At 42.4% G+C, this 22,151-nt stretch overlaps 1 protein-coding gene across 1 annotated transcript in view; it reads left to right on the forward strand.

Moving 5' to 3' along the window:
* Positions 1–22,151, forward strand: part of SMG1 (SMG1 nonsense mediated mRNA decay associated PI3K related kinase) — a 140,010-nt gene that overhangs the window by 30,326 nt on the left and 87,533 nt on the right. Inside the window, exons 10-15 of the mRNA XM_075179748.1 lie at positions 5,808–5,981; positions 7,213–7,437; positions 9,100–9,201; positions 14,126–14,395; positions 17,201–17,331; positions 18,660–18,821. Of these exons, the coding sequence (XP_075035849.1) occupies positions 5,808–5,981; positions 7,213–7,437; positions 9,100–9,201; positions 14,126–14,395; positions 17,201–17,331; positions 18,660–18,821 (1,064 nt within the window). The remainder of the gene's footprint in view (positions 1–5,807; positions 5,982–7,212; positions 7,438–9,099; positions 9,202–14,125; positions 14,396–17,200; positions 17,332–18,659; positions 18,822–22,151) is intronic.

Below are 22,151 nucleotides of genomic sequence, written 5' to 3' on the forward strand. Positions count from 1 at the left end.
AAATATAGAGAGAGAATTTATTATAAATTAAATGTATGTAAACATAAAAATTGATAGATACCTTTGTATCACTATTTATAAAGCGGCAATGCGGCTTCCTATTCGACCTAAGTATTACACTTATGCTTAAGTGTAACAGTCCGGATGAGAAGCGGTATTGCCGCTTTAAAAATAGTGATACAAAGGTCGCAATTGAAAATTACGTAGAAACGAGATGCTGTTCTTACTAAGGATCGTGATTTGTTCTCGCACTGCCAGGAACAACTTCTGTCATTGTTAAGGTCAGTCATCATTTCATCTAAGTCGGGGAAGTCATTTTTGTTTTTTTCCCTTCGTGCTAGTCACTGTCTGTGACACCACCTCCTAAATTTTGTACCCCACCCAGATCTCCTGTGCGGCAGTCCCGACATCCTTTTCGGGAAGCCATAGATTTAGTAACTGGGGCCTCAGTCTCCCTTTTCCTGGGCAGTGAAAGGCTCTAAAGAGGTCCCCGTTACCAATGGTTACTTACATTATTTCATTAAGGGACTGCACTCTGGAACTTAGTGGCTCCTCCTGCCCCCTTAAGAATATGGTGGCAGCCATCAGTGGTCACCCACAGTCCCAGTGAGGCACGGTAAGAGACGGGCACCTTTGGACTGAATAGGGGCAGGTCAGGTGGCGACCGTTAATAATGGTGTTTTATCACTAGGGACAGAATGGCGCTGGGGAGCTGTAGGAATACAGAAGACATTTCTGAACAGGACCTGGTGGGCAGTGCAATCCCCAGTGACAGGCTCCTCCGTGGCTCGCTTTACCTCACTGTGGAAAGTCTGCCAGAAGCTGGTAGACTTGTACGCACAGCATATGGTGGATGCAGCTTGCAAAAAAACTCCTCTCCTTGTCTCCCCGTCAGGAAGGCTCCTTTCACTTTCTGGCGGGAGTTCATCAACAATTGAGTAAATTTAGCAGCATTTGGGGCTAATGCCTCCCTGTTGAGTGTGTATTTGTGTGGCAGCTAGAGTGATTTGTTGCACTTATATTTTCATATATTGTCATGCAATTTTGTTTAGACTGTCTCCTCATTTTGTAACAGACTCGATTTTGATCTGGGCTACAGTTGTTTCTTACCCTGTTAACATGTCTGATAAAGTAACCAAGGCTATGTTCACAGGGGTGGGGATCTGTTTTTTACTGTACCTGTTCCAAAATTTCCAAACGGAGGATTGAAACCATATGCCTGATCTGCTTGTGAAATGTGCCGCAATCTATGCATGTTTGGGGTTAGCGTTGCGAGACGGGACAGACTTGGACAAGATTGCTGGGGCAATCTTTGCTGAGCTGACTTGCATTGTAGTGTATCAGAAAGAGGGGAGAAAGCATTTCAAACACTCCCAAGGCAGTGGCATACATCAATCAGGAGGGCACAAGATACACCCTAGCACTGGAGGAGTCAGAAAAGTTCTTGGCATGAGTGGAACAACATACCAGCAGTTCAGACCCTAGGGGTTGGAAAATTTGGAGGTTAATTTCCTCAACAGAAATACTGTTCTCCCAGGTGAATGATCTCTCCACCCAGTTCATGGAAATGTGGGGTCAGACTGAGGTTGACAAGGTGGCCTCCGAGCTGAACCACAAGGAGGAACACTTCTGTTCCAAAACAGGGATCCTCTGGTGTTCTTGGTGGATACCTTGACTGTACCGCAAATCTTTTGCCTAATATAGCCTACATTTTCCCCCAAATATCCATGCTTCCTCGTCTCCTAAAAAAGGCCAAGAGGGAAGGAGCTCCAGTGATCTTGGTAGCGTCTGATTGGTCAAAAAGAGCCTGGTATGCTGACCTACCAAAGTTGGCAGCGGAACAAGGATGGCAATTTCCACTAAGTTATCTTCTCTCAAAGTCCTTTTGTATAGAAGGACCTAACTCGTCTGGCTTTAATGACATGGTTGTTAAGCCGTGAATTCTGAGAGCCAAGGGTCTTTCCATAATAGTGGTCTAGTAAACCTGTCTTTGCAAATAAAAAAACAAAACAGAGCTAGGAAGACCTATTTTCTCTGGTGTGAATGAAGAGGCTGGCATACTTCTGATTTCAGGCTGTTGCACTGCATTTTCTTTCTCCAGGGGATTATCTGGACTGTGATCTGTGACGTAGTTCCTTAAAGTTCCGTTCTATGCCCTGTCTATTTACTTTGGAGTCAAATTTCTTACTTGGAAGACTGTCCCTTGCAATATCTAAGGCCACGAGAGTCTGAGGGCCTTTCTAAGTTGTCGTTACAGATTTTCCAGAAAAATAAGGCTATGCTAAGCGCAGAGCCATTATTTCAGCCTAAGTTGGTGTCGACTTTCCACCTTAACCAGAATGTCATGCCTTCTTTACAACATATAGGACCTTTGGATGCCAAGGATCTTCTTTTCTTGCATAATGCGGTCAGATCGCTAAGGATCTAGTTGGACAGGATTTCAGTTCATGGAAGTCTTCTTGTCTTTATGACGCGCAGAAAAGTGGTTGACCATTGACTAAGTAAACAGTTGCAAGGTAGATCAAAGTGGTTATGCATCAGGCTCACATGAGTCGGGTAAACTGATGCCAGAAAATATCTCTGCTCATTCGACCAGATCTGTTTCTTGAGTGGTGTGACAAGTAGTCTCGGCCGTGCAGCATTGCCCAGGGGCCACCCGGTCATCTGTCCATACATTTACAAAATTATACTGTTTTAATATTTTTCGGTTCAAGGATGCTAGCTTTGGTCTGACGGTTTTGCGCACAGCTGTGTAAGAGTACCCCCCCCCCTAGGTGCAGCTTTTGTACAACCTCATGGTTCCTGTTTCCCCCACTATGCATGTTGGAGAAAAAAAAAATGTTTTTCGCACTTATGTTAAATTCATTTCTCTTTCGTCCAGTCTGGGGAACTCTATCATGTGTTGCATGAGATGACACAGGAGTTGGCACTTAAATAGTTAACTAATTGTTTAATGTAACTATTGACAGAACTCCTGTTCTCTGGCTCCCCTGTAGCTCCTCAGTGGGGGGGGGGGGGGGGGGGGGGCGTGTTAAAGTGCCCCAGGAGCTATTCTATTCTGTTAATATTCTTACTTTTTATTTTGTACTTTTTTTTTTTATTTTTTTTTATTATTATTATTCTAGGGGGTTTCATGTTTTTACAAAAGCACAAGGGGCAGTTTGTGTGTACTGTGCTTTCGCACAGAGAGAGCGAGTGTTGCTGATCCCCGCGGTGAGCAGACCTCAAGTAGTGCACTAAGGGAGCAGGCTGATGCAGCCTTAGTCCAGCATTTTGCCCGTCCTGTAGAGATACCTACGTTGGATGCAGTTATTACCCCAACTCCTGTAACGATGGCTCCTCCTTTAGTGGTTCCCATCCCGTCGTAAGCTTCTCCTGGGTCCCAGGAGCATTATCAGGGGGACCCTTCATGGTCCATTTCCTTGGTACAGGGTCTAGAAATGTTACCTAAGTTTCTTGATGCCCTTAAGCCTCAAGCTTCCCGTAAGCGGCATAGGTGCGCTCATCCTTCATTATTTGTCTCTGAAGGGTCATCTGAAGGAGGAGAGATATTTGAGGACTCTGCCTCCAGTGGTCAGGGAGAAGATTTTTTTTTTTCTAGCAGTCAGTTAGGCATTGGATTTATTACACTTGAGTGTCACTAAAGTGTCTGAACTCGGACTGTTCAAGCATCAAAGGAAGGGGTAGTTTGCTTCCCTCCTTCCACTGAGCTGACTGATCTTGATGAGTCAGCATGGAAGCAGCCAGACAAAAAACTTGTGATACCACATTGTTTTCCTTGCCTCTATCCTTTACAGGCGGATGAGATGGCCTAGTGGTAACTGGTACCTAGGGTGGTGGATACACCAGTTGCTCGGTTGGACCAGCACACCACTCTCTCTGTACCTGGTGGCAAGAGCGTTGGAGACCTGGTCAGACCAGCTCACAGACTGTCTGCAGGATTCTGACTTGCTTCCTCTGGCGCTGCATCTGAAGGAAGCCTCAGGGTTCCTCTATCAGACATTTTTCCTTCTGTCTCTGCATCAGCCGTTGCAGCCAGGACGACGCCATGGTGTTCTGGGATACTGATGAGGACCTTTCTCCCTCTTAATGCTCTCAAACCACAAGGACCCAGGATTGCATCCTTCCGTCAGCTTGGATAATAGCCACTATGGATGCCTGTCTGCACGGATGTGGTGGTTGGGGGTGTTAGGTAGTCCAAGCAGAAATCCCACGCACCCACAACACATGCTAATGGGTCCCTGGGTCCTGGAACAGAACCTGGGCATTGACAGTTGTGACGAGATGCAGGGAGGGCTTCTGGTGATCCTGAAAGCCTGCGACTGGCCCCTTCAGGACTTGTTCTACGCATGATGGGGGTTTTGGGGTGTTGTCTACTTCCTTGCGATGGGCTCCTGCTACAGAGGTCCCTTTTGGCACAAAGACCTTCCTCTGCAGGCTTTAATTGTGTGGCTGTTTTAAGCAATCTTCTGGAGATCAGGGGGTTATTTTCCAGAGTAGTCAATGTCATGTTGAAGGCCAGAAAGCTGGTATCCATTTGCATTTATCAGGGGATAGCGAACTTACATCTGTTGGTGCAAGTGATGGACCAGTCATACGATGGTCTTTTGGCTGCGGGCCTTCGACTTGGCTCCTTAAAGGTGCAGGTGTCGGCCCTTTCAATCTATTTCCAGAAGCTGCTGGCATGCAATCTTGGGGGTGCTGACCTTCCTCCAAAGGATTCTGCAAACCAAGTCTCATTACATATCGCCCAGGGTACCTTGGGACCTGAACTTGGTTTTTGGGGTCTTTCTGTTTTTATTACTGCTTGTGTCAATGAAGCTCCGGTACCTGACTTGGAAAGTGGTCTTTCTCCTCTCCACTATTTCCACAAGGAGAGTCTCTAGTGTTCTATGATGACTGGGCTGTGTTGTGCACGGTTCCCTCTTTCCAGGCCAAGGTTGCTTGAGGTGAAAACCAGAATCGGGAGATATTGGTCCCATATTTTTCAGGAGGCAGCTGCTCTATTGGATGTTGTCCATGCTCTATGGATTTACATGCGGACAGATTCTTTTGTTTTGTGCGAGGCTAACGAGGGACTGACTAGCTACAAAACACCATGGCTAGGTGGATAAAATGCACCATCAGCCAGGCTTATGTTCCAATCGGCCTGTGCCTTGTTGTGTTGCCACGCATTCCACCTGCTCTGCGGTAGCCTCTTGGGCTGCATGTAACGGGGCGTCCGTGGTCCTCAGGCCACACTTTTTGTTTTTTACCCATTTTTAAAAAAATCTTTTTAATGATTTCACGTCTCCTGGCGCAAGTTTTGACCATAAGGTTTTGCGTGCCGGGTGTACAGAGTGTTTCCTCCCTTAGGGTACTGCGTTAGAATGTACCACAGTAGCAGTGTCCACCAGATTAGATGAAAGAGAAAAGAGGATTTTTATACTTAAAATAAATCCGTTTCTCTGATATGATCTGGGGGACACTGTGTTCCATCCCTTTATGCTCATTGGTTCAGTTATTTTGTTTCAAGTTTGTTTGTGAAGAATGACTGACTTACTTTCTTATTCGCCCTGTTCTTTGGCATTGTTATAAACTGGTGTACCCCTCGGTGGGGGGTGGGGGGGGGTATAGAGGGGAGGATCTTTACCTTTTGATAGGTTAACTCCTAAGTGCCCAGCTCCAATGTTGTCCACTAGACCCCATGGTTGCAATGTCCCCCAGAAGGATTCTGAGAAAAGGTACAAAAAATCCTTTTGGTTTGTCTTGCTTAAAATCAAGTTCACCTTTATTCAATTTTCATTTATTTTTTTCCCCCCACTTAGGACCTTGGCAATATTGCATCTGGTGAATCGGTTGATGAAGACATTCCTCCTCCATCAGTTTCCTTACCTAAACTTGCTGCTCTTCTAAGAGTGTTTAGTACTGTGGTACGAAGTATTGGGGAGCGATTCAGTCCAATCAGAGGGCCTCCCATCACTGAAGCATATGTCACAGATGTAAGCTTACTTTGTTCTTATCATTGAAATTACCTTTTGTTAAATATGTCCCCGGTAATGACAAATTGAAGTGGTCCCCTCTCTGGTAATTCCCCTGTTCCTTTAAACATAGAGATTTGCTTGAAATTGTGCTTTTTTTTTTTTTTTTTTTTTTTTTTTTTAAAATGTGTTCGGAAAGTTATCCTAAATAGAGCTAAAGAACAGCACCCATAAAGCTCTGTTGTAAAGCTTTGAATGAATTTATCACTCCAAAACTAAGCTACAGGACTAAGCTGGTTTCGTGTTACTAGCATAGAGGGTCAGGTACTGACCGTCCCATTTGTTGTACATCGGGGGTATGTTTATTATGAAGTGCACTACAAGTGGAATTTTTGGAGATTCTTGACAAAAATTTCATTTGCACATAATGTAAAGTGATTTGTTTTTTTTTACATTAATTTTTCCCTGTGGAATTACAGAAATATGTTTGGAGCCTCAAAAGGTGATTTTATTTTATTGCATTTGAGCTACCTTCAACAATTTGGATGGTCTCTTGCTTAATTGTTGACCAAATTTGGGCCACTGTGTATTTGCGCCTAAAACATATGGTGATCCTATTCAGTATCTGACTGTTCTCACTGATATCACATCATTCTGCCTGAGCGTGGTCTGTCAGTGTGTGTGTTAGTGGCTGTCTGCATTTAACTGGGAGACAATCACCCAAATATACCCATGTATGGGCAGCTCAGGGCCTCACATTACCTACTCCAATACTCAGAACAAAGCAAGGAGACTTATAAATTCAGATGTCGACTAGGCGAAAATTGCATGTTAACTAATTCCCTTATCAGTTACATTCGGTTGGTTATACTATATAACAATATATGGGGACATTGGTCTATGACCTTGTGTTCTTTTATGTTGGGTTCATTTTTTACTTACTGTTTTTTATGACTGTTTTATCAGGAACAGTCATAATGGTAAAATAATCATCATTATTCCAGTTCTGGCCAGAACAATCTCAAATGTCAAATAAATGCAATTTGTGATTTATTATGCATATTTTCTCTGAACACCATGTATTCTGGTATGTGACATTATCTATCTTAACCAATTTGTTTGGTTTAAAACACTGCAACCAACTAAACATACCACACATTCTGCACCCTTGGAATCTGTATTTAGTATAATGGTAAAATAAGCATTTATCACCGAGGAAATTTACATTTTAAGGTCACTCTTTAATTCCTAGATCCTATATCGAGTAATGAGGTGTGTTACCGCAGCCAATCAGGTGTTCTCTTCAGAGGCTGTGCTGACGGCTGCCAACGAATGTGTTGGAGTTCTGCTCGGTAGCATGGATCCCAGCATGGCAATACACTGTGAGATGGTAATCACATATGGATTAGACCAACTGGAGAACTGCCAGACGTCTGGTACTGATTACATCATTTCTGTCCTGCATCTACTCACGCTGGTAAGTAAAGTTTTTGGATATAATTTTTTTGTTTTGTTTAAGATTTTTCACAGAAAAGAGATTTAAAACAGAAGCATTTCATGGGAAATAATTGCACAGTATTCTATCCTGACCATTGTGGGGGATGAAAATTAATTTGAATGTATGAAGTATTTTATCTTAGTTTTCAGCGCGCAAGTATATGAGCCCTTATTCCAATGTCAACACTACTTTTACCTCCAATATATTCATGCTGCATATTCTCTGGACAGCACTGCAGAATTGGTGGCGCTGTATAAATTCATGAGGACGATGGACTTCTATCTATGGCTGTCTAGGAAATCATTGTGACATGGAGATGGTAGTTAGAGATCACTGCAGGTTTGATCAGTTCTGTGTCCTACCTTCCACAAAGTGGGAGGTAGGACACAATTTCTTTACATCAAAACTAGAGTTGTTTTGAGCATCTACAGGAATAGTATCTCAGTTCAGCAGCTGAACCCAGAGGGGCCGATTCAGAAGGTCCCATAGGAGATTGCACAGTGACACTCTGCACAACTGTTTGGGATGAAATCTCCACTCACTTTTGCTCACACCTCATAGATTTCTCTACTATAATAACTGGTAGTGTGCACAACGGCACATCGCACAAGGCTCCTATATTGCCTCATATTGAATTGGTCCTAGAAAGTTCAGATGTCTTTGTTGCCATCTATGTTCCACCTTTTTGTATCTGTGACCTTCTTGGTTGGCTGCTTAGCTCACTACGCTTGCAAACATGGGGACAAGTGTTTTGGCTCTGTGTTCAGCAGTGAGCATAATACCAAGCTCCAAGCTGGGGGAAAACGGCGCATGCAGCGCAAAAGTTTTCTCCAGAACCAGAAGAGAAAAGAGGTGCTGTTAATATAAATGGTAAAGGGCAGCTCTGTTTGAAGAGCAGATGACTTTCTTAAAATTTCTACAAAGACTAGTTCATCTTTCATGTCCCCACCTTCTACTGTCTATCCTCATGCCAAGTGTACCAGACCACTGTTAGCTGCACTGATGTGCCAGTGGCAGCTTTAATATTGGTGGCTAATGATTCTTCCCCACACACTCCCCTCACCAGCTATGATTATTATCACACTACCTTACCTGTAAGAATTGTCTCCACCTCTTAGGTTATGATTTTGAGGACTAGGTAAATAGAATTGTGGGGTAATACAGGGCTTAAGATCAATGGTAAATATTAAGAATGCAAGTCAATTGATGGTCAAATAAGGAAGTAGAATATGTCTGTTGCTTAAGAGAGAAGGGTATGGTTGGGGTATGTTGATGTAACTTCCACAGATTGTGCAGCAGCTGTTAATGTAGCCTCCTCTTGGTCTGAAATATGTTTACTTAGGCTTGCTGGAGATGATCTATTTCCCTGCATGTATGCCTGAAGCGCATATCAAACAGTATCTCTGTCCACAGTGCCCTCATTCTAAGTAGTCTTTCCTGGAGACTATCAGCATGTTTTAATATTTGTTTTGTCCATTGTAATATTAATTGAAAAGCATTTGGCATCATAGCAAATCTTTTACTAAAGAAATGACAATTTACAAACTAACTTAAAGCCAGCTATAAAGGTTTAATGTAGAACTTATTGCAGTAGTTAATCTGTATTTGTTTTTTTGTTTTTTTTTTGTCTTTTAATTTCAGATTGTGGAACAAATTAATACAAAACTGCCCTCAACTTTTGTGGAAAAACTGTTTGTACCAGATTCAAAACTGCTTGCGCTACGGTACCATAAGGAAAAGGAAGTAAGCAATTTCAGAAATCTGACATTTCTGTGATGTGGATGTTTAGAATATTGTATTTAGGTTGTATTCTGTTGTTCTGCTATTTTATTTGTGTTCATCTTTGCCGGTTGACAGTACAGTGGAGGATTTTATTTTTATGTAACAGGGGTGTGTTCGGTCTCAAACAGAACACACTGGTTTAAGGAGAGGGGGCAGCTGTCAGACAGTGAGAGCCGAACGGCTCTCGCTGACAGCAATAAACTTGTACTTTCGCCCCTTTCTCTCAGAGTGACAGGTGGCTTTTAAGTCGCTGTCACACTGATCTTTACTAGATTACCGGCGCTACCATGAGTGGTAGAGAGCGCCGGTGATCAGCGTCTGAGGCTGCCATTCAAGGACGATACCAAGAAATAGGAGGGGTGTCCTTGGTCAAGACACTCAACAACCACACAAAGTATTTGGCGATTACTACCTGTTGAAGTAGTAAATATCCACGAACGACAGTATACAAAGTAATGGAGCAGGGTGCAGGACTGAGACAGCTAGTAAAAGAGCTCCCCCGCCTGTACAGATCAGTTAGACTCTCCTATTAGGCGCCAAAGAATCTACCCGGGAAAGACAGCAGCTACCCCTGAGGAAAATGCAGAGCTGCTGACAAACTTCCAGTCGTTTTAGCCTTATGGAAGGCTAAGTAACTTCACAGTTTTTATTCTATACTCTCTATATTTAGATAGGGGTGTATTAGAACTAGAAATATTTTATGCAAATAGATTAATAGATGGGATTACTTTTTATTGTTGTGACTCTGTTCCATACAAAATGTCTGACAATGATATAGCACCTTGTGCAAAATATTATACTTGCTTCAAGTATAAAGTTAAATTACCCATCAAACCACAGGACCCGGGGGCGCTTTCTACTGACTGCGGTGGGGTTCCCATAGTAGCGCAGGCACAGACTAACGCTCCGCCAATGGTGGAAACTCCAGCATGGGCGGCTGCCCTGACGCAGGGGTTTAACACATTGGTTCAACTGTTTTCTAAGCTGGCAGAAATCCCAGTGGTTGCTGTGGTACCCCCTTCAACCTCTGGAGCAATAGCCCCCCTTAATTCAGGGAGGACCACGAAGATCAGAGTCCGTTGTCGTAGGACAGACGGGGGATCCATCCGTACTATCGTCTCAGGCCTCTTCTACTGAAGAACTGGCTTGGTCTACATCATTAGTCAGGGGCCTAGATTGCTTTAACCATTTCTTGGAGCCACCAAGACACTTACACAAGAAAAAGTGACAAAGATCCTCTAATCCCCTTCTGTCCCCCTCTGATTCTGAAAGATCCTCAGAAGAGGAGGAAGAAGTTTTAAAGGATTCTGATTCCGCACAGGTTACGGAACCAGAGGAATTTCCAAGGAATCGGGATTAACGACCTGGTGGTAACAGTGTGGCAGGCACTTGTACTTCTAGACCTAGAGGAGACTAGAGCTACAGATCATAGTCTTTTTAAAAAGGTCAGAAGGCGGGCGATCTCTTTCATCTCCAGAGATGGAGGAAAACTGATTGCAGAAGCCTCCTGGAAACAACCTGATTGCAGGTTTGTTATTCCACGGAGGTACCTTGCTTTTATACTCCTTGCAGGAAGATGATCTAAACTGTTGGGAGCAGGTTCCAAGGGTTGATACGTCAGTGGCTCGTTTAGCTCACCACACTACTCTCCCTGTTTCAGGGACAGCCTTCCTGCAGGGTGCCACTGACCGTAAGAAAGAGGCTTTTTTAAAGTCCATCTATAGTGCAGCAGGTACTTCATTTAGACCCATGTTTTCATCAGCATGGGTTGCCAGGGCTATGGAAACATGGGCTGACCAGTTGGCAATGGGTCCGCAGGATTCAGACCTACTTCCCCTTCATCTCAAGGAGGCTTCAGGATACGTGTATGACGCTGCCCAAAACGCAGCTTCTATTTCCTCCTCTGTTTCTGCAACGGCAGTTGCAGCCAGCAGGACCCTATGGTTGAGGTCCTGGGATGCAGACACGGAATCAAAGAAATCTTTGGAGTCTCCCCCTTATTCAGGTGGAGTGCTATTTGGCCCTGAATTGGACAGCATGATTTCTCAGGCCACAGGAGGCAAAAGCATTCTCCTACCAGTCAATGTCCCAAATCCTAGGACACCCAGGTTTCACTCATTTAAACAGTTCTTTCGAGTGGGCTTATCTGGTTGGGTCCAGACTCACAGATCCAGACCAGCTGGCACTAGAGGACACTCACACCGTGGTAGGTTTTCTTCCTCCTCCACAACCTTCCTTCTTCCAAGGTCCCGGATAAACTGGCAGCATGACATCACCCCCCCCTTCTGTTCAAAGATCAGTGGACAGATTCCTCAGAGGACAGTTGGATTCATGGGATTATGATGAGAGGTTACATAATAACTCCTCGTTGATTCTTTTGCAACCAGCTTGCCCCGTGACCCACAATGAACACAGGCTATGCTTCTCTGTGTTGCCTCTCTTCTTTCCGCAGGAGTCCTCCGGGAAGTTCAGGAACATCAAAAGAGACAGGGTTTCTACTCCAACCTCTTTTTGGTCCAAAAGTCGGATGGCTCCTTCCGCCCTATCTTAAACCTAAAACAATTGAACTCGCACCTGAAGGTTGACAGATTTCGGATGGAATCCCTCCGATTGGTAATCAATGGACTGGAGGCAAATCGGTTCATGGCGTCTATAGACCTTTAAAGACGCCTATCTTCATGTTCCTATCTGGGAGGCACATCAGGCTCTTCTCAGATTCACAGTGGGACCTGCTCACTACCAATTCAGAGCTACTGTTTGGCCTTGCAACAGCACCAAGGGTGTTTACAAAAATAATTACGGCCTGTTTTCATTCCAGGGGTGTGCAAATAGTGCCCTATGTAGACAATCTACTAATCAAGGCTGCCTCTGTTCACCTGCTCGACCAACATCTACAGATCACCATCAGGATCCTGGAGATGCATGGGTGACTCTTAAGTTGGGAAGAGTTAAGCCCTTGCCTGAGAATAACTTTTCTGGGACTGATAATGGAATTCAGCAAACAGAAGGTATTCCTACCAGAGGACAAATCGCGATCCTTGGGGACTCGGCAATTCGAGTTTTGTCCTGCCGCAGACCGTCAGTCCTCTTATGCGTGCGCATACTGGGAAAGATGGTGTCGACTTTAGAGACTCTTCCTTATGGTCTAATTCATTCTTTTTGCTGCCAATGGGACCTCTTAAAAGAAAAAAAAAATGATCAGGATCCCATCAGAAGTTAGAACGCCAATTGATTTGCTTGTTACCAGAGCCGGGATAATCCCTCAGTTGGTGGATAGCCCAGGACAACTTGCTACTTTTATGTCGCGAACCATATCTGGTGTTTCACGATGATAGGGCGGTTTTCAGAACAGTTCCAACGTCCTACCAAAAGTTGTTTCTGGGTTTCATGTTAACAAGGAAATAGTGGTTCCAGTGTTCACAAAGTAGCCACAGGCATCTGGACCAGGCTCATGGCATTTGTGGATGTGGTCAGAGCTCTCCGAATCTGTCCATAGAACAAGATTCGCCGCACAGGTTCTTTATTTATTTGACGTCTCAAAATGAGGATGGTCGGCCTCCAAGCAATCAATTGTTAGATGGCTTACATCAACTATAAAGCAGGCTTATATCAATGCTAACCGACCTGTGCCAGATCATATTGTTGCCCATTCTACCCGTTCGGTGGGCGCGTCTTGGGCTGCGCGAAATGGGGCCTCAACGGACCAGTTATGCAGAGCAGCCACTTGGTCCTTGGTCCATACCGTCACAAAATGTCATCAATATAATGTATTTGCGTCGCCAGACGCCAGTTTTGGCGGTAATGATCTACGTGCTGGGCTGTCAGAGCGGTCCCACCCTTAAGGGGTGTGTGTGTATGTATATATATGTGTATGTATATATATGTGTATATATATGTGTGTGTGTGTATATATATATATATATATATATATATATATATATATATATATATATATATATATATACACATACACATACACACGCATGTATGTATATATATATATATATATATATATTATTCAATCGTGTGTAACCAGTGCTTGATTGGACCAAGTCTTTCACCAAGCCTAGCAGTTGTATGGTTTGTTCTACAGCCAGAATAGACACAATAAGGACTATAATTTCTGACTAGAGTTTTGCCACCCTGACGGCATATACAAATTTTGGGTTGCTAAATGGTTTCAACGGGCAGAGAGTGACTAACGGAACTGAATAACCGACTTTGTAAGGTTGCGAGTTTTATTATTGGCACATGGCTATATGTGGTGGGCATGACACTGGAGTAGGAGTGATATGTAGGGCATATGCTGTTAATCTTGACACAAAGTAGTATATGGTTGGCATGAGGCTGTTCTAATAACACGACTGGGGAGCTTGACACTGTTTGGTGGACATGAGGTTGGTTTGCTGACACAAGGGGGTAAATGTATCAAGCTGAGAGTTTTCCGGCGAGTTTGAAAAATGGAGATGTTACCTATAGCAACCAATCAGATTCTAGCTTTCATTTTGTAGACTGTACTAAATAAATGATAGCTAGAATCTGATTGGTTTTTCAAACCCGCCAGAAAACTCAGCTTGATACATTTACCCCAAGGTCTTTGATCGCACCTCACATGTTAAGTATTTAATTTTACTATACAACATAATGCAATGCACTCTGCATGTCATATATTCACACTTACATGCCACACACACTTTAGTTTTTCGCCTTAATGTGCCCTCTGTGCTATGATGTCTTCCACAACATAGTTCCCAAAAAATGTCCCCCGCCATATTTATGAACTTGAAGAACCCCAACCTAAAGGGTGTTAATACTAAAATCATCTTTTTCCTTCTTTGCGGAAGTGTATCTTACTGGCATTAACATAATGCTCTTTATTTTTCAGGTAATAGATGCAGCACATGCTCTGTACCAGGCAGTATTGACCCTGAAGAACATTCCTGTTTTGGAGACTGCATACAAATTGATTTTGGGCGAAATGACGTGCGCTATAAACAGCCTTTTGAGCTGTCTGCAGTTACCTGAAGCCTGTGCTGAAATCCAGCACGAAGCTTTCAAGAACCATTCTTTCAGTGTGCATAATGCAAAGTTTGTTGTCCTTTTTGACTTAAGTGTTTTGACGACAATTGGAAATGCAAAGAATTCGCTTATTGGGGTAAGTAAGTCTGTGGTATACAGTAACCAAAAATGTCCAGTTACTCTTGAAGATTCCTTAACCAGAAGCTTTTTTTTGACTACATGTGTGTTAGAGACCATAACCTGCTGGTAGATTTGCTGACATACAAAACTTTAGCGTTTTAAACATTATTGTTTATCTTTCAACCAATTTGGGGGACACTGCTACCTTGGGTATAGAGGGTTTGTGCTGTAGCAGGCCCTTTGGGGGAGATTCAGTTAGGAGTGAGATGCCACAGAACATTGCCTCGATTTCTGTGTGCTTCCACCCATTATGTTAAGGAATCCCTGCTGCTTTTTCTGCGCACCTCTATGGGACGTTGGGAGGGAAAAATAAGCATAGATTCCATATTCAACATTGCGTCAATTTGTCTCTTCTGACTGTTTGGGAGACACATCGCGCTGAATTGCATCTCGCATTTAGTTTGAATGTTCTAATCTGAAACCCCTCCCCTTCTATTCCCCTCTTCAGTTTTTAAACAAGTGCCTATGGAGTAGAGCACGTAAACACTGTGCTGCCAAGAAGTATCTTTAAATGATTGTGTCAGTGGTAAAGCAGTGCTGATAGTAGAAGTGGGATGACAGGTGCTAAATTGGGCGGCCCAGCTGCCGCCTCCCCCTGCTCCATTTGTAGGATAGCTCTCAGAGAGGATGTCTGATCACTTCCTCCAGAATTGTGACCTGGAAACCCAACACTAGCAAGAAACTTGGCCACGCCACTGTATATGTTGACCGCACATCAGAGCAACGACACCTTTGGTGTGCAGCCTCTGTCTCTGTCTAATGGTAGATAGACAGAACTTGCAACGGTCAACCCCCGGTTACCAGAACCTGATCAGGGAAGTAGTGCAGAACAGCTGTTTACCAGGAGAGGTCATATGGGGGCTCCTACAGCAGTAGCCCCTCAATGGGGACATATATTGGCAATGGGGACTTGTCTTTAAGACTGTGCTATATCTGGATTGGGCCATGGAGGGAGGTGCATAATGCCTGATTCTGGCGTTTCTTCCTTGGCAATCTATGTAGATAGAACTTCATTCTTGTGCAGTGCCGATAGTCTTCTGTTTTTTTTATAATGCTCAGAAAAGAGGCTGGCCAGATGAATGAGAGCTGTAATTCCACCAGGTTATATCACCGCTGATAAGGCGGTTCGTTAAATATCACAGCACAGCTACCAGAACGGTGATCGCTTCTTAGGCAGAGGGTATGAAGTATTGGCCGAATGGTTGTTAGGCGGCTACCTGGTCCTCCTTCCATACCTTCACACAATTTTGCCTCCAAAGTAGCTTTCTCTTTCCTACCATTGGGGGACACTGCGAGACATTGGGGTATAGTAGGTGGGACTAGGAGTTTAGGCACTCTGCTTACCTTCGCATGGACCCAAGGTGAATATAGCCGACAGGTTATTCTCCCCTCTGGGTCTTAGGATCGATCCCCGCACTGCATCTGAAAGGAAAAATACAATTTTTAAAAAAAGTGTAAACCTAAAACTAAACTAAGTGTAGGCAGGAGTCTACACCAACGTGACCTATCTCCTAGGCACTTAAAAAAACAAAAACTGAGGTATCTACAGGAGAGTAGGGGCATAGTAGGGGAGGAGCGAGTGGATCAAACAAGTCTAAGTGCCTAAACGTCTAGTCCCACCTACTATATCCCATTGTCTCGCAGTGTCTCCCAATGGAGTAAAAGAAATCGAATTTACGGTAAGTAAATAATCTTATTTTTGAACGGAAGGTTTTGAGCACAACTGTGTACCCTGCTCGAGTGGCAGCTTTGGAACATTCCTAAGGTAGCCATGTCCCCCCCCCAAATTGGATGAAAGAGTTTATAAAAATCCTGTTTTTGTTTTTGTTTTTTTTATTTAGTTCATTTAGAGAATCCATTTATCTGATCCCATTTGGTAGACAATGCATTTCCACGTCTTTTTACGCTCTGGTTGAATGTTGTGTTCCTTGTGGGATACTTATTGTTCGGTTGATTCTTTCTATCCTCTCCTCTTGTTGGTAAAAAAATACAAAAAAAAAACCCAAACTGATTGTCTATTGAGAGAGGTGTATAGAAGGGGAAGAGCTACAAATTTGAACAAGAATCAAACAAAGTGCTTATTCTGAGCCCTCTATACCAAAAGTAGCAGCGTCGCCCAAATGAAATCCTGGAGATGGATTTAACAGAAGTATAAAAATCATGTTTTTTCTTTATTTAACCAAAATGTTGGTGTTTTTATGAACTGGCTCTTACAACTGTGGGATATCTTGTCTAGAAAAAAAAAAACCTAAAATGAATGCGCCTTTTGTCCTAGACAGATTAAATTATGTGGCCGTTATTTATTATGTGGTGATCACATGTGATTGCAAGATAACCCCCCCTACACTGCAGAAAACATTAAGGATCCCAAGATGTGGGAGAAATTTTGTACCACTCATCCTGGCTCCAATAAACTATGGCAACCTCTCATTTGGAAGAGGATAGTGCACTCTTTCATATTGTATACCCCCTTATTAGTTATTGTCTGGCTATCACCGGACAATAACACCTTAAACTACAGAAAGCGTTAAGAAATCCAAAGATGGACTGAATATAAAAACAACAATGACATAGGGTGGCACAGTGGTTAGCATTGCTGCCTCACACTGCTAGGCCAGTGTGTTCAATTACAACCAAGGCACCATCTGTGTGGCGATTGTATGGTTGTGCTATACATTTAACAATAATAAATACCAAAATGTATTCATATTTATATTTTGAGCCAGTGACATGTAACCCATATTAATCTATTGTTTTTCAGATGTGGGCTCTGTCTCCTACAGTGTTTGCATTGCTGAGTAAGAATTTAATGATCGTACATGAGGAAATAGCTGTTCACTATCCTGCAGTGCAGTACTCTGTACTCAGCACTTTATATTCTCATTGTACCAGGTATGGAGCAACATTTAGTAATCTTCTCTTTATACTAATAATACTCAGAAAAGTGATTTTTTTTTTTTTGTTGTTAACAATTAAGGCTTTGTATAGTTGTGTAGCTTGTTACAGAATGTGCTGTCTTTTTACAATTGCTTGTTTTTTGCTCCCTTATTATATCAGCATGGTGTCTGTGTGTATTCTAAGGAGTAGTTGTCTAATTTTACTTGGGGGGGGGGGGGGAATAAACATTGTTGGTATTGCAAAGGTGCTATATATCTATTTTGCAATGCACAATGTTCCATGAGGTAAAATAGTACAAAAAACAGTGCTGACCTAAATGAGGAAATAGTTTGATTTGGTGTTTAATATTTAACTATGGCAGAATTGAAACCACTTTGGAAAAGTTCAAATCACTCACCCTGTATGTTATATATAATATATAATTAAATTGTAAATTTCCAACAATTGCTTGGGTGGTGCTCCCCTACCATGTATAGCTCATAGATATTAACAAAATGAAACGAAAGAAAACATGGAATGTAAATAGGGGCACTCTTGGAGTGATAGAGTAATATTTAAAAAAATAAATACTTTATTGGATATATATTAAAATGATCCCTAAATGGCCAATGAGCCACCAGTAGCGAAGTGTTTAAATATTTCACATACTCTCTTTAACTAAAATTATTTATTCTTAAATATTACTTTATCACTCCAAGGGGCATATTCAATTGTTGGTGGAAACGCCGAAAATCTGGCTACCGTTATTACGGTAGTTTTCTCGCTGGATTTTAGCTCGCAGCTCCCTGAGCCGCGAGCTGAAATCCAGCTAACTACTACCAGTTTTAACGCTGCGGAAACCTGCGACAATTGAATTTGCCCCCAAGAGTGCCCCTATGTACATTCCATGCGTTCTTTCTTTTCCTTTTGTTAATATCTACTTTCTGATCCTGGCAGTTGGGCTGCAGCAGACCAATACCGGAGGTCAATTCTCTCACATTCACTTCTCCTGGGTGTAGCTACTCTGGGGCTCTCAGCACTTGTCACTGAAGAAGGCAGCCCATACACTGTCAGGACCCACCAGTACCTCTTCCCTCATGCCTACCAGACCATCAAAGTAGTTAATTTCTATATTTTTTACATACAGATCAAATGTTACATTACGTTTATTATAATCTATACCAGGCATGCATCAGACAAGTAATAAAAGCATTTCATGGTGGGACAACAAGCAGAGCAGTTTCCGAAGCATGTGCTTGTAGGAATGAAGGTGACCAGGCTACAAAGAGGTTTTTCTTAATTTGATACCTGATGTTCAAAACCATTCTTTCCCTTCTTTCTAGACATGACCATTTTGTTTCCAGCAGTCTCAGTTCCTCATCTCCCTCGTTATTTGATGTAGCTGTAATCAGCACGGTGACTACTGCCACAAAGAAACATTTCTCAGTCATTCTAAATCTTCTGGGAATGCTGCTCAAGAAAGACAATCTTAACCAAGATGCTAGGTAAGTCCATACACCACTTGTGTTGTATATTTGTTTATTTGGTTATGATAATTGTGAGTCTTGAAAATCAATGGGGGAAAAGGTGAAATGGCCCTTTTAATGTAAATAAGTTTGGCTTTATTATATTACAATGTAAAATTTCCGTTGTCCCAAAGTACAACTTTGCAAAAAAACAAGCAATCGGCGTGTTGATGACAATAAAATCAAATGTAGATGATAAAATTGATTTGATAATCTGGTTGGATTAGATGGAAAATTTTAATTAAAGGCGATTGTATTAAAGTGGCGAGTAATGTAATTGTATGAATAACGTCCTACTCTTCTACATGTGTCCTACAAAGACCATGCACTGAAAGGATGATTCAACACTGTTAGGTGAAAATTTATAATGTGTGAAGCAATCACAATTTTTTTTTTTTAATTTTACTATTTGTTTAAAGGCAGTCTAATTATATTGTGTGCTTACATTGGAAATTAATGTGTTTGGACAGAAATGTAGTCTTTACTTTGGGAACAAGTGAAGTTGATGCTTTTGTGTCCATCTTAAATGTTCATCTAACTTAGCAGAAAGACCAGGGCATGCAAGTTGTAGGACAGTTGCTGGATCTGTACACTTCGGTTACTGTAGACTTCACTTTATTCAGTTTCAGTATCATTGGATTGAATGAAATTATCACATTGAATACCGTCAGATGATTGTTGGGTTTTATGATCTGTGTTTGATTGTATTGGATCTATTCAGTTTTTGTTTTGTTTTCGTTCTGTTTGGTTTTTTTTCCTATCAAATGATTGGTTGACAGGTTGTGATGTGTGGCCATCTTAAGGCAGCAATTTCTTATCTCTTTCATCCAATTGGGGCACACTGCATCCATGGGATATTATAGAGACATAGACTTGGAGTTTGGCACTTTAAACCTCAGTGAAATAAAGTAAACACTGAACTGCAATACAAAGGATTTAAGTGGACCTGTCACCAAGAGCGTAGGGATTTTAGTTATTGAAAAGCTGTTATTTGTTACAAGTTATTTTAAAATAAATTGTCACTCTTGCATTGTTGGCAATACACATGAACATTTATGTACTTATCTAAAAAGAAAAAAAAGTATATTTAATGGCAAATATGTTGTAGGATCACTTTTTGGAACTGTTTTGCTGAGTGTAAGAGGTGCTCCATTATAAGGGTATCACTTGGTGTTTAGCATTGTCATTTTTGCATGGGATCTCTCCATAACATAAGTTTTATTGCACCTCCCTCTAATTTAAAAAGAAATATGCAGAGAAATAAGCTCTTCCTTATCTTGTGTAACTTACAAAATAGTGTAGATAAAATATGCCATGCCCAAATTTCTCTTTTGGTTTGGGGGTGGGGGGGGGCACTGCTACCATGGGGTATATAGGGCTTGTGCTGAAGTTGGCACATTCATTTGAACCCCTTTAAAGTTCTGAAGCTCCCCCCTTCTACACCCCTTTCTCCAATGGAAACTGTTTTTATTTAAGTGCCATGGAGTGCTTTTGCATGCATGCTTTTTCTGCTGGGCTGCTTCAGGCAGCAAAAAATTATTTTGTTTAATTTTATTTACCTTATATTTCTCTACTTTTACATTGCGCAGAGGTGCTTCACAGCATTGGCCCTGCGGAGGATGGATTGGGTTTCAAAGGGCAACGATCCCCTGCGCCCCTGCTTACCAACTCCCACCCCCTTCATGAAATGGCTCCCAGTGGGGTTTTTTGGTCACTGACACAAATTAGGGGCTATTAACACAGTGTCGGCGAGCAATCTCCATTGTATTTCATTGCCGTTTGCCCGTGTTCCAGGTACTGAGTCATACTTGTATTTTACAAAATCCCCCAGTCTCCTCTACTTAATTTGAGAGACAAGGCACAATGGAGATGCGGGATCTCCAGTGGCTGGGACAGTAGTCAAGTGGTGGCTACTACAGCTGAGGCCCAACAAAAGGGGCTTACATAGTGACGGACACCTGACCTATGGGGCAGTGTCATGTCTGAACTGGACCACGAGGGCAGATGCAGTTCCCCAACATTGGTTATTGCCAATATACACTGTGAAATCCTGCCAGAATTGTCTCGCACATCCTCTCCTTTGTGGTACATAGGCTCCTCTCTTCTATCCCTCACTCGGGGAAAGTCTGTGGGGAAATCTCCGTTTGATTGTTAGGAGATTTGTATGTGATTGTTACATAATAAAAAAAAATTCTATGCACTTCACACAATCTCCTCCACTATTTAAGGAACTCTACAGTTTAACTCAGATTGCACTGAACATCAGGGGATACCTTTCCTGTCAGTGTTAGTTTTATTTTCTCCATTCACACTCCGTTCCTCCAGTTAGGATTCCAGGGGTGGACCCTCTTTCTCAGGAGTGTTGTCAGAGCCCATGCCATAGCACAGTTTTCAAGTTCCTAGCTTAGGCTAGGAACTTGATAAAGTCCATAGTGATTTCCTCCCTTGAGAGATTACTAGAATCTACTTCAGTTCAGAAGCCTCGTAAATGCCAGATTCAGTCCTTTGAACACTCTTAAACCAAGATTTTCTCACAGGAGGAAGGTAAACTTCCAGTTTTTAAGGAGGAGTCCTCTTCTTAGACTTGGTCAACGACCTTGTGTTGGTCATTCTACAGGTCCTTAATATTCAGTATCCAGAGGAACTGGTGCTTTCTGATTTATTTGTTTTCATCTTGAATAAAATTATAAATCCTTTTCCTTCCTTTGTGTAATTTTCAGAACATTTGAATTAGGCCTTGCTTAAACTTCAGACATTTTCATGTTTTGGGCAGGTTCTGTTTAATTTATTCCCTTTCCAGTGAGGATACTGAAAATGGGAGTTCACTCCAAGGGTGGATGTGCCTCCTTTCAAAATATACTCCAATTCTGGAAATGTGAAGTACTTCTAAGGTCTCCTTTTCGTAGCAGCTGGGGCTCTTTATGATATTTGCTTGGATAAACAAAGCCCATTGAGAAATGGACTGAGCATATTGGAGAGTGCTTACAATCGGGTAAGCCAAGATCAGTATTGTTGCCCTTCTTGGATCATGTGAGCAATGAATCTCCATATTTTGCGGAAGTGGCCCTGAATGCTGGTGTGTTACAATTCAGAATTTTGGCCCTAGTAGTTGCCAACAGGTGTATACTCAGACTCTGCATAAGCTTACCAGGTTCAGAGCTAAAGAGGACTCATGAGTCTCTCCCGTTTCAGGGAAATGTCCTCTTTTTTCCAGAATTAGACCAGATTATTTCTGGCAGCCTCTGCATGGGTAGAACAGATAGGTCAGGCAAATGACCATGGGATGGGACCTGGAGAGAAGCTCTAAGG

This window comes from Mixophyes fleayi, chromosome 7, assembly GCF_038048845.1.
Source record: "Mixophyes fleayi isolate aMixFle1 chromosome 7, aMixFle1.hap1, whole genome shotgun sequence".
NCBI classification, from domain to species: Eukaryota; Metazoa; Chordata; class Amphibia; order Anura; family Limnodynastidae; genus Mixophyes; species Mixophyes fleayi.